Raw genomic sequence first — 12,510 nt, 5'->3', positions numbered from 1 at the left:
ATACTAAGCAAATAGAAGTGAGGAGAAACTAGTCATGCAGTCATAAAATGAAGCAGGAATATGCAAATGATATATATGCAAAAATAATGAGTTAAAATTTTACTATATGTATAGTACTTGCATAGCAGAGACCAGTAAAATGCAAAAATATAAGAGTACAGGCACAGCTGACCTACACAGGCTGAAGTTGGAATATTAAATTGCAATGTAAGTAACAATCAAAAACTGTACATCACATGTCACCTATTAATAATGGGCACAACACATTTGAACAGAATTTGCGTACATGGGGCGTATGACAAAATATTAAAACGTTCATTCACCAATAAGCATGAGGTAAAATATAAAAATGATAACTGTGTGCTTAAATGGAAGAAAATGCATGTATGAAGTGTAAGGCACCGCAATATATTAGAGTAACATGTTTATGCCTAAATGAACCATACCACATGTGAAGCTTAGTATCATATGTAAAAGAGGTACCTTAGATAAAGAATCTCGTGGTACACTCATACAATAATGTAATCTGAGAGAAACAACTGTAAGAAATGCAGATATTTGTATAAACACAAATCAGCAGCACAGAAACAAGGTTGCAGAAATGCCCACTCAAAAACCATTAACACAAGCGCATGGAAGTAATGACCAAAATCACTTTTCTATCTGACTTCTGTTTTGAAACAACCATAGTAGTGAGACAGGGATAGTAAATGAAAAGAACATTAATTTAGTCCTTTTGAAAAAACTCAACGTGCACTGAAAATAAGGTCTTGTCTGTAAGTAAATGAGTGAATCACAGCCACTTTAAAAAGATACAGCACGCATTGAAATAATCTCCTCAGCATGTAGACTAATGCTGTGCATTGAGATAAGGTCAAACATTCACTTTATGCTTTAGCTTCCAAATTCGACCTTCACTCATTAGTTTCCTGTCATTAATTGACCCTTGCAGGCTTTGAAGAAAAGTATATTCTCTATCAATGACGCTGTTAAATAAACTGCTTCTGTGGAGCTTGCTCAAAGCTTAACGAGAAACAGAAAGGGGGCACTGCGCACTTAAATAAACACATAATTCACTTAATCATTTAGCTTTCAAGTGGCAACCTTCAGCAAAATAATCTCCTGTTACCGGTTTTGGAATGTGTGTATTAGAAGCAAAGGTGCGCCACACAATGAATGCCGGTTCCCAGTGCTCGAGAATCACTGAGGTGAAAGTAATGATGATGATTACCAGAACAGCAGCTGAGGTCGCAATGAATAACAGAAGCGCAATGCAGTTTAGAATCAATTTGAAAAGTCTGTCACTTTTTAGCGCTCATATTCCCCAATGAAACAGAGAAGCCGCTGGGAGTCGAGCTCCGTCAGCAAGTCTCAAAGAATGGTGTCTGCGTCTCCTCAGAGGACTGTTTAGGGCATTATATATCAGGCCAGGAGCTGCGCATACATAAGCAGACTCGTTCATGCGGAAAGAGTCATAAAGACGATAAAGCCGGAGAAAAGCGGCAAAAATGAAAGTCTGCCGGCAACATGAAATAAATATCCAGACTACCACTAGGAGCCGAGCTCCGTCAGCGGGTCCAGAAAATGGCGGGTTCAATCTCACCAGGCTCCGGTGAATTCGTGAGGTGAGCAAACAGGCTATCCCGGCTCCTTAAGCACCAACGAAGACTTCAGCGTGGCTCCTCAAGGCTTCCCATGACTATTCCCATGCTGCAACGGTGTCAAGTCAGGGAAAGGAGTCTCGCCAGGTCCACCTCCATCGCCGCTCCCCGGGAGAGTTACGAAAACGCCGCCATCTCCTACGGGCGCAAGCCACGCCCCAACCAAGTGTGTCTGTTGCCGCTCTGTCTGTTCTCATTTCCAGTGATGTTTGTATGTCTGCGATACCCGGCAGGATATGATAGGGTTTTCTTTCTGCTGTGTGCAGTGCTCAATGCATTGACCCAGTGATGCTGCTTTCGGCATCATAAAAGTATCTACCCACTTTGGCCTGCTTTTATTTGGTGGGTGTAATTGTGACTTTTGTTGGCCTGTGCCAGCCTTGTTGACTTCTGCTTCACCATTTTGCATGTTTATACGGTCCTAGCTCACCGTGTTCTTATCTCTTCCACAGTGTAAAATAATCCGAAGGTTTAAACTACCCAGCACTCTTCCCCTCCCTTTTGTGAGTGGGGACAGGGGGTCTGCAGGACTTTCAGAGTTATTGGGCATAATGTGTATTGACTCACACTTAATGGTCACCAGGTGTCTACCGCCCTCACTGTAGGTAGCTGTAGGAGATCACATTGTCTTTTTGTTGGGCTATTGCACTTGCAGTGTGTTGTTTCAATTTTTTCCAAAGGGTCATGGGACCTTCCAGTCCTGTAGTGAAGCTGCTCACCCTCAGGCAATAACACTAGATTACATATAAGGGAGTGTGTGTCTTTGTCCGCACTCCTACTAAAGTGTATGTTACTTCTCCGCTCACCCCCTTTGTCCACCAAACTCACTGCCTCTGCCCCTAACTGCCCACTGCATTCTCCACCCTCCTGGGCCTCATTGTCACACTCCTGTTCTTTGCTAAGGCACTGCCTGCTCCCCCTCAAACACCCCCCCTGCATCACCACCATTACCACAGCCCATACTCCTGCTCATCTTCCCTCTCAGTTGGGCCCCAAGTCCCTGGGCACGTTCTCCACTAAGCTGACCGCACCAGAAGTCAGTATGCAGCTCCATCTTTCCCATCCTTCTTACATCACACTCCTGTCACAGTGTCATCTTACCTTCTGCTGCAGAAGAGGAGGAAGCCCCCTTCATGCTGTATCACAGAGCCTGTTCCAGAGCTCCAGCTCAGTGCTAATGCTCACCAGTGACTGTCTTCAGGATCCCATGAGTTACCAGACCAAAGTCATGTCCCTTCACATACTGTAATAAAGGACATTTAGCATATTCAAGGGTGTGTCACTGGAGCCAAAAGCCAACATACCCTCCTTACATTCTGCTCGACCCCACCCCTTATATTCATTGATAATAGTGAGAGAGGCCAGGGTAATAATCTTCTATACAATAATAAATAGATGGAGGAAGGACTGGCACATTAAAAGTGAAACCCACTAGTCACAGAGAAAGCATGTCTCTGTATTCAGTGTAGGATTCTAACTTGAGTTCATCTGCGTCCGGGGCTTTTCCACCAGTGAGATCTTATATGGCAAAAATCACTTCAGCTAATGTCAGAAGCTCGGCTAATGCTCGCTGTGAACTTTGTCTAGACAAGTTATCATGAAGTTCTCTAGTTCCTAGGCGATTTGAGCAATCTGTGTTGCGGACTTTGCATTATACAGCTCAGAGTAATATTTGGTCAAGACATCAAGAATGCTCCTTTTGTCAAATACCACTAAGCCTGACTCCTCTTTTCACCCCCACATCCAGCATAGTATGCTGGGTACTAGGCATACTAAGAAAGCGAGGCTAAAGTTTTGCCTGATCTTTCTCGTTCTCCATAATTGGGGTGGCCTTGGTGTTCCTGCCAAACAGTGCTACTTCCCCTTGAGCCAATTCACAGAGGAAATACAGTGTCAAGTTAAAAAATATATATATATTAAGCCTTTATTTTTCCATTTTATAGAACAGTACAAAGAAACCAAGCACAGGCAGAGTTGGGTAGGGTAATATACATATGCACACGTACTGCTTTACATTTGACATTGCTGAAAGCACTGGACACACTATGCTCCATAATGACAGATCCGACTTCAACCCACAAGGCTGTATTCTCCCCCACCCCCTCAGCACGTCTAAGCGAAGAACCCCCCCAAACAATGTGTTCTCCCCCGCTTTTAGCCCAGTGTCAAGTTTAACCCTGCTAATACCTCCCCCCTCTTTGAGTCCGCAAAATGTTTTTCTCTACTGTCCAGGTTGTGAACTCTAAGAACGCTGGCAAGTTTGGAGATACAAAAGCCTTGTTTATTGACCTTGATGGCTTCCCATTCTGTGCTCAACTTTGGAACCAAGCATACATTTGTTTTCAAGAATTCCACAATGAATTGTAGGACCTCAGTCTTGAAGATGAAACCTACTAACAACGCCACAGGGAGCCACCAAATATGACCCAGCCAGATGGTAGTGTGATCCTCAGTTGTCACAGTGACAGAAAGGTGATGTTATATTGTCCTGGCAAGTATTTCAGGAAAGCTCGCCCATCGTGCCACGTTTTGGCAAATCAACCAGTAGCCAACATGTGACACAGAGTCATTAATCGAAGAGTGTACCTTTCTCTTGTCCATGCTGCTCCCTCTAAACACCCACCACATCTAGCATTTCCATAATCTGCAGGAGAATTTATGCCATAGCAGATGGATATCAATTTGATAATCTGAATCTAAGTCCCTGTGCAATACAGTGTTAAAGTCTTTACCCTATTTAATATATTGTAAGAGTCCACTTCACAGCTTTTGCACAGCTTTGCATCAGCGAACTTAAGAGAATTAATGTTTGAATCATTTGTGTTAGCAAGTGTGTTTATGGCGTCAAAAAACTTCTCCTTCTCTCTCCATCTTCATAGGTAATTAAGGATTTAAAATCAATAATTGTATGTATCACATAAGAAGCAAATAATCTGTCTTGCCCCGCCTAATTTCCAAATGTTGCTGCCCTCAATAAGACAGGTATGTGTGCCACATCATAAATATGTTAGCATCATGTAGTTCTACATATGCCTACCCCGGCCTTGTTTATTCGTGGCTGTTACGGCCCTTGACTTTTTGGCCTAGGAGTCAAATCTCTCTGTGCCTCACATCAAATTGTTGGAGTATGCATTTCATATGAATACCCTTGTAGCCAACAATGACATAGAGCTGTAAGACACCTGCCCAAGGACATACCATCTAATGACGTTGCTGCAGTACCAGAACGTAACAACAGCGACAGATTCCCCTATGAGTGCTTTTGATCACAATGTAGTTCTGACCCTATGGTGCAGTTTCACAAGATCAGTCTAACTATCCCAGTATTAAACCTTTTGCTCCTATCAACAACAAACAGCATTCTTAATGCACCACTATACCTCCTCCCAAAGCTGCACAATTTTCCTTGGGCTGCAGCAATTAAGACATTTCCCCAAAGTAATATCCAAGCCAAGCTACAGCCTCATCATCAGATTATAATTGTATGCAATAGAAAAGTAATTCAACACCTTAGCTGCCAGCATGTCTGGGGCGTGCTAAACCCGCAACCATCATCACCACCAAACAACTCCCAGTTGCCCCCCTTTGCATTCACCCCAAAAGCCCCCCGCCTCCACTGGAGCCATATCTGATACTCATCTGCTTCCAAATGTAGTAATTAACAAATTTCATGGCTGCTGGTAATTTGTTTAAGAATGGCACCTTTTCTTTTTGCACCAGACAAAGTTAATCAGGATGCAGCATGGACTAGGACACCCTGTGTGTCCAAGTCTCTTTTTGATGCTCTTCTGACCTCATGCATTTGTATGATGTAATCAGTGTATTGTGAGATGGTGACACATTTGTAGTGCAGCTCGCCTTTATTTCTCCACCAGTATTACTGCAGTGTAGTGGTCTCTATAGTTCAGGGCCCACACAGTTATTGACAGTGGATTGCCCCCTGTGATGGTGTGAAGAAGTACTTCTCAATTGAAGGTTGAATGGAGCGTGAAGATGAGCGCGCAGATGCCGGTGAATATTTACTTTCAAAACTGCATATATGTAGACACGATAAGTAAACATCCAAAAGGCCCCAGCTGTTCGTATATTAACGGAGCAGACAGTCTTGTTTCGGCAGGCAGGAAAACGAAGACATGCACCCTCAGATAGAGTATTATGCACAGCAAACGCCTCAATTCAATCTTTTATCCAGATCGAACGCTACACACGGCAGACACCTCAATTTAGTCTTCCACACAGTCCAGCGCTTCAGCAAATGAGTCAGAGAATTAGCGCTTTACCTTGTAGGCAAATAAGCATTTAAGATGTTTAAAGTCAAGCATATGATTGTGCAAAGAACAATCAAATCTCCGCAAAGATTGAAGAAGTCTGCTGCTTTTAAATCAAGTGAAGAGCAGACAGACAAGCCTCAGGAAAATATATTAAATTAAGCCAAATTATATATAATAAATTCAAGTCTTGTTATGCTGCCAAGCTTTAGAGTCTAAATCTTTACTAAAAAGTACCTTGAGTTGAGGCTTGGTGTTGAGATCCTTTTCTGTCAAAAGAAAGTTTCTTTTTTTTTTAAAGATGATATTAGAAGCAGTAGGGAACCTTCATCCATATCCCACCCTCGTCGCCAATGTGAAGAAGTACTTCTCAATTGAAGGTTGAATAAAAGGTTTCTTTATTCTTATCAGAGGAAGAAAGGATCTCATCCACAGCAGAGACAGGCAGGCAGCAACTGACACAGTCCTGACCAGATTAGAATCATAACATCACTACATCATCTGATTCTATGAATAACATTCTACTAAGGGTAAGATGCAGATGCAATCATAGAGAAGGATACCACAGATGGCCTTCGGCCAATGGCAGGTGAGCTGAATCAGTTCTGAAGAAGTGTGAGAAATTGTACCTGCTGACCATGTCCAATAACAGATTCAGCAGAGAGCTCCACTTTCCCCATATTCCTGAATTCAGGAATACCAATAATCCGGATATTACTTTGGAGAGAGTGTGCTTCCCAAGTCCTAGTTCTTTGTGCTTATTGATCAATGATTATTGTTCAACTCACGCCTTGTAGTGTGCAGGCTATTTTTCCTATCTAGTTGAAGAGCTATTACATCAGTATCATCCGTGACAGCACCTTTGTCTGTTGTGATCTCCTCATTATGGGCTCTAAACCCTATATTTGCAGTTGTTGCATTTTTAGGGTTGGGCAAGAATTTGGCATGCTTAGGTTCTGATAATCTGTGCACCTTCCACAGAGCCACTACTGCGCAGTAGCCAGACTTACTTGGATTGTAGATTTATTGTTGCTGCCGCAACTACAATAGAATTTTCAGTGCTGCCAGCCTTGCACAGTTGGATATCTGAGTTGCAGTCCAGTGCTATTAGCTAGCTAGCTATTAACTTCGCTCCCAGAGTCAATGTCGAACTAAGCAATACCCTTTCCAACACTGTTGACTCACCCCTCGACACACCATAATGCCTTGTCTGCAAATGGTGCTTGGTGTACACACAATGCTTTTGCGTTATTAGTAAGCTTTTACAAGTGTACAGAAATCCGCAAAGGGCATAGCAGCCCCCATGCCTCGGTGCCTCTTTTGTTTCCACACTTAGGGCCTCAGCATCTAGACCGTGGACTGCGCTACCACTGCTGGGCAACATATATCTATCTAAACAATAGTACAAATCTTAAGAGACCATTCAGTCTGGATGACTGCATGGCTAGCTGTTTGCTGCACCACCACCTACTACGGCACACCAACACTATAGGGGGGACGGCTCCCCAGTCCGTATGGGAAGACCTCCCCAGCCCACCGGTGTCTGTTTCACACCAGTACATCGTCAGAATACAACCATAGTACCCCGCACTATAATATCGCAGGTCACCGTCTGCAATGCACAGGAACCTTCTTACTGACTACCGCTTAGCTTCAGCATCTGCTAGGAAACAAGCAAGAGCGAACAGAGCTCACCGCCTCTCAGCCGTGTCTCCCGTCCTTCCCCCAAATATCCGCCCCTCAGGTTTTTCTGTTAGCCCGACTCAGCAGGATGGGTGTAGGAAAGTGGGTTTCTGTTGCAATAGCCACCCACATTTTGCCTGGCTTTGATGCAAGTTCGACTGCAGAGTACTGGGTCCCTGCTATCCAGGTTCCCAGTACCAGTGCTCTTCCACTAAAAATCTACCACAATTGGCACCACTTCTGTTACCCCTGTAAGTTCCTAGTAAATGGTACCCCTGGTAACAACGGCATGGGTACTGTAGAGGGTCCACTGGGGCTGCAGCACTTATTGTGGCATCCCATCTACCCCTCACCAAGGCTATGCACTCTGCCATTGCAGGCTGTGTGTCTTGGTGCAGAGAAATCTGAAAAGTCAACATGGCATACAGCCCTGTGTGCCATGGCTCCCATTCACTGCATGGGAGACAGGTAAGTCACCCCTACTGCAGGCCTTTAGCCCTAAGGCAGGGTGCCCTATATCCTATGTATGGGCATATCCGTATGAGCAGATAAGCCCCTATAATGTCCAGCCCATTCTGAGATGTTGTAAATGCACAGGGAAGCCATAAAAAATACATGGGCTGGATACTTTCAACACGAGTTTCCTAGCTCCATGATAGCTTCACTGATTTCTAAGGTGTTTGGTAAAAAAAACATCTAGTCTTAATAAATCCTCACTGATGCCAATGTTGGATTTATTAATACATTCACACAGGAGACCCTTTCAAAGGGTCCCCTGAAACCCTAGCAAGCACTGGTGTGGTTCCTCACTTGTTTTGCCAGCCTGCCAATGCAAGACATGTTTCTGACTTCATGAGTTGAGAGCCAGCGCTCTCAGAGGGCACAGACAAAAGCTTGCTCTGGGCGTAGGTGCTTCACATCTCCTCCAGGACAGCATGGCCTTCCTGGGCAGAAAACGTCAAAGGCAATGCCGCCTTTGCTATCCATTCCAGGAACCTCCAGATAGTGGAGGAGGCTGAGCCCCCTTTCCTGCTCCACTTTTGGTGGAAGGAAAGGTGGGAAAATTAGTTAGAATAGGCGGACGGTCCCCACTTAGCCTGCACTACCTTTAGGACAGGGCAGGCAATATGAACCTCTCTCCTGAAATTCCACCATCCTGAGATGGTGGGAAAACCTCCTATGAAGGCTTGGGTAATGCCTCTTCCCACAGGAAGTGGTCACTAGACAGTATTGACAACCTAGAAGTAAGTAGCCTTTTGGCTACTACCTGTCTCCCCTTGTAACATCCCTAAATTCAGTATTTAGGTGGCTCCCTGAGACCTGAACATCAGATTTGATGGATTAGAGAAGACCAGGACAAAGAAGACTCGCTGCTTGAGAACTTAAGCCCTGCTGCAGAAGAAAAAGGTGCCAAACCCTGCCTGCTGCTCTCAAAACTTGACAGCTGCTGCTGTGTCCTGAAACCTGAAAGGACTCCCAGAACCCCAGAGCACCTCCAGTCTTTGAGAAATTGCTGTAAAGCTCCTTTGGAGTGAAGGTATCACTCCCCGGCACACGGCAGGCACCAAACTCCTGAAGTCTGGTTTGTCCGCTTGCTGCTCCCCGACGACCTCAACACAGTACTGAAGCGAGTAAAAGTACAATAGCTCTGGTGGATCAGATCTGTCTCCCTGCCAAGTTTGGGGCACCAGGACCTACCGGAGCCGCGGCACACCAATACCCGAGGTACCGGACCCCCAATTGCAAACACAGAGCAAAAGAGTCCTCTCCGGACTCCTGAAGTACCAGAACCAGGCACCCATCGAGGGATATCGAGGCTCCCAGGACCCACTTCCTGGGTTGCCCAGCTGTCCCGAGATCACCTCTGCAAGATGCTTGCTCCTGACTGCGAAGACCTCAAGACGCACGACACCCGCTGACTTGTTTACTCTGCACCTGGTCCCACCAGCCCCAGCACCGACCAACCAGACCTGCTCCTATAGTCCCAGGCCCTTGCGAACTCCTCCCTCTAAGGATACTTTCCAGATTTACCTGTAAGTCCCTCTGCGTAGTGCTTTTACAAGTGACCTCCTTTGTGTTTGCGCACCAGCTTCCAGGACCTTATTTATTTATTTATTAGTCTTATAAAGCGCACTATCACCTTGTAGGCATCCTGGCACCACTGCTCCGGGCCGATCGGGGACGCTCCTGAACTTCTCCTGCTGGATCTGTGGTCCTGGTTCCGACATTGACCTATAACATGAGGGTGACCTTCGTGAAAGTATTGCCTGAATTTCTATGCCGTATTCTGCTTTTTCCCCATTGTTTCCTATGGTGCTTAATTGCTCATAGAAGTGATATATTTATCAAAATTTGAAAATTCATAACTTCGAAAGTTTTTATCCTAGAACTGTGTTTATGGTCCTGATATTTATATAAAATGAATGTTATTTTTGTAAATTGGTCTCTGGATAATGATTTATTCTTGAGTGTGTGTCTCATTTATTGCCTCTATGGGTACAGCAAATGCTTAACATTACCTTCTGATACTCCTAACTGCTCGCCCACACTACCACAAAAAGAGAGTTGGTATTATCTACTTTTACCTCTACCTACCTTTTGGGGATTTCTCACACTCTCGCCATAGTGTGCTCTATTTTAGTACACTGTACAAAGTGGCGGTTTCCTGCAATGGCAAGGCCACAACCACAGGCTCCCCAGCAGCTACTGTTGCAGCCAGGCTGGATTCTGCTTTCAGGGAACATAGTGTAGCACAGTCTGGCAACGGCGTCGCAGAAGCATTGATGTCCCATTCCCCCTCGCGATGCGAGGTGCTGCTCCTCAGGTTTGCAGTGGGCACAGCACAGAAGCGCAGAGGTTATTTCTTTGATCCTGGGCTGGGTAATCGGGACTCCATGCCATGCGTCCATCAGCCAGCACACCAGCACCCACCTGTCCTTTCCCTCCATACAGGTGTTATAACGATTTTAATGTCTCCCCTGATATATTGGCCAAATGGCAAAACATTTCACATTCTGGACACAGGTATAGTCTCATTTTCCATAACTGGTTTACTGGTTGATGTAGCCAATGGGTATCATGGTATTATTTTGAGTGTACGCCAAATGTCTTCTGTTTTTTTTGACAGTGTAATTAGTTACACTTTTTTATGATTTACTCCGAGAATGGTTCAATGGTGAACACAACCTATATAGGTTGCCTGATTGACTGAGCAATTTACCATGCTCTCCCATAAAGGAAAAACTGTGAATTGGTAGAGAAAATGTGAATAGTTTTTTTAATTTATGCAGACTTAAGGGCTTAAAACATTTGAGGGGAATTCCCTAGTGAAAAAAGCAGCAGCTGTTTTTATCTTACTTGTGTGTAGTTCTTTATCATTATGTTTTATTTTGCTTTAGTTTGTCATACAAGTACAAATGAAAATTCTTTGTTTCATAACAGCGCCTGAAGTTAAACCACTACATACATCAATCGTTATTAATGAAGAGGGAGAGAGCGATCATATGGGGGCCCAAGAGTTCCAGAGAGGTGAAAGACCAGAGGTTAAACCAGCAGTTTCACCAATTGGTATTAATGAAGAGGGAGAGACTTATCCCATCGGCAGCCAAGAGTACCAGAGAAGTGAATATCTGGAGCTTAAACCCCCGGTTGCATTTACTGGTATTAAGGAAGAGGAAGAGACCCCTCCAATTGGCTTTGAAGACTATCAGAGAGGAGAAAGCTCTAACAGTTTAGGTGAGTAATCCATCCCGTGCAGCGGGTCACAATGATACAATATCTACTGAGACATCTGCCATGGAGTATCTTGGTGTCTAAAGAATTCTAATACTGGTCCTTGGCCTCCTAGACCTACTGTTGTGTGTGTCAGTGACAGTGCTCACTGGATCCTGTGGGGCCATGTGTTGAGGTTTAGATAGTGAACTAAGGCCAATAAACTATTACAGCACAGAGCTGATTATTTTAAACCTTTCAAGCACATCAAGATGTGTAGTTCCTCCATAGGAGACTTTGAAACAAAAGTGGAGGATGGCGGTTGGTGCACTGTAGCTGTAGAGGAGACAGGTGAGGAACCTGAGACTGTTGTAAGACAGTTGTTGGAACAAAATCAGCTATATATAAGGTAACTTGGACGTTAAAACTTTGACTCATGCCAACACAAGTAGTAATTTTCCTTATATGAGCATTTTGAAATGGGTACCTCAAGAAAATGAAGGTTCCAATAACATATTGTGTCTTTTGTTTTCACTGGGAACAATAACTATGTAGGCTTTCTTAACTACAAATGCTTCTTCTAAGTGATTTACTTAATTGTACAGCCCTCTTGAAGGCATGTTTAAGAAATTTGTTATAGACATATGTTTTTCTGTGAGCAGTAATATTCATTATCACACCATTCCACTAGACCGTCACCGTGGCATTGAAACATGTCTACTAAGTCCAGCTCAGAGCTGATGTCTGCCTATTTTGCAATCTGTGTTCTCTTTTTCAATGTTTGCATAAACAAGTCTGCCTTCTTCCTGCCTTCATCAGATCTTCACAGCATTTGACTTAGGAGTGGAAACATCTTGGAGGCACTGCCCGCTTCAAAATAGCAGTTGGAGCAAAATTTGACTCTTATCATGAGAATTCGGTCAATAACTTTAAAGCTCTCAGACAGTGAATACATTAGTATTACCCATTTGTAATGGGTGGTCCGTGGTCGTATAAAATAGCAATTCTCTTACACTACTGCTCATATGCAACCGTGAAATTAATGCACTTATTAAGGGGAACATATACTTTATTAGTTAGATTGGTTCATAAAGTGTGAATGAAAAGTAAGTGTTGGGTCTTATACAGTACATTCCGTCTGACTATAAGACTAATTTCATTAATGGAGTGCAGTGAAATAATGCCAC

At 44.0% G+C, this 12,510-nt stretch overlaps 1 protein-coding gene across 2 annotated transcripts in view; it reads left to right on the top strand.

The window, feature by feature from the left end:
* LOC147747978 (uncharacterized) overlaps positions 1-12,510 on the top strand; it is a 108,404-nt gene that overhangs the window by 71,678 nt on the left and 24,216 nt on the right. For both annotated transcript variants that reach the window (XM_086957484.1, XM_086957474.1), the window contains exon 4: positions 11,054-11,347. In XM_086957484.1, the coding sequence (XP_086813610.1) occupies positions 11,054-11,347 (294 nt within the window). The remainder of the gene's footprint in view (positions 1-11,053; positions 11,348-12,510) is intronic.

The sequence above is a fragment of the Lissotriton vulgaris genome, chromosome 1_1, assembly GCF_964263255.1.
Source record: "Lissotriton vulgaris chromosome 1_1, aLisVul1.2, whole genome shotgun sequence".
Lineage (NCBI taxonomy): Eukaryota > Metazoa > Chordata > Amphibia > Caudata > Salamandridae > Lissotriton > Lissotriton vulgaris.
Note: the sequence above shows the minus strand (reverse complement) of the source record. Positions and strands in the feature narration are given on the sequence as shown.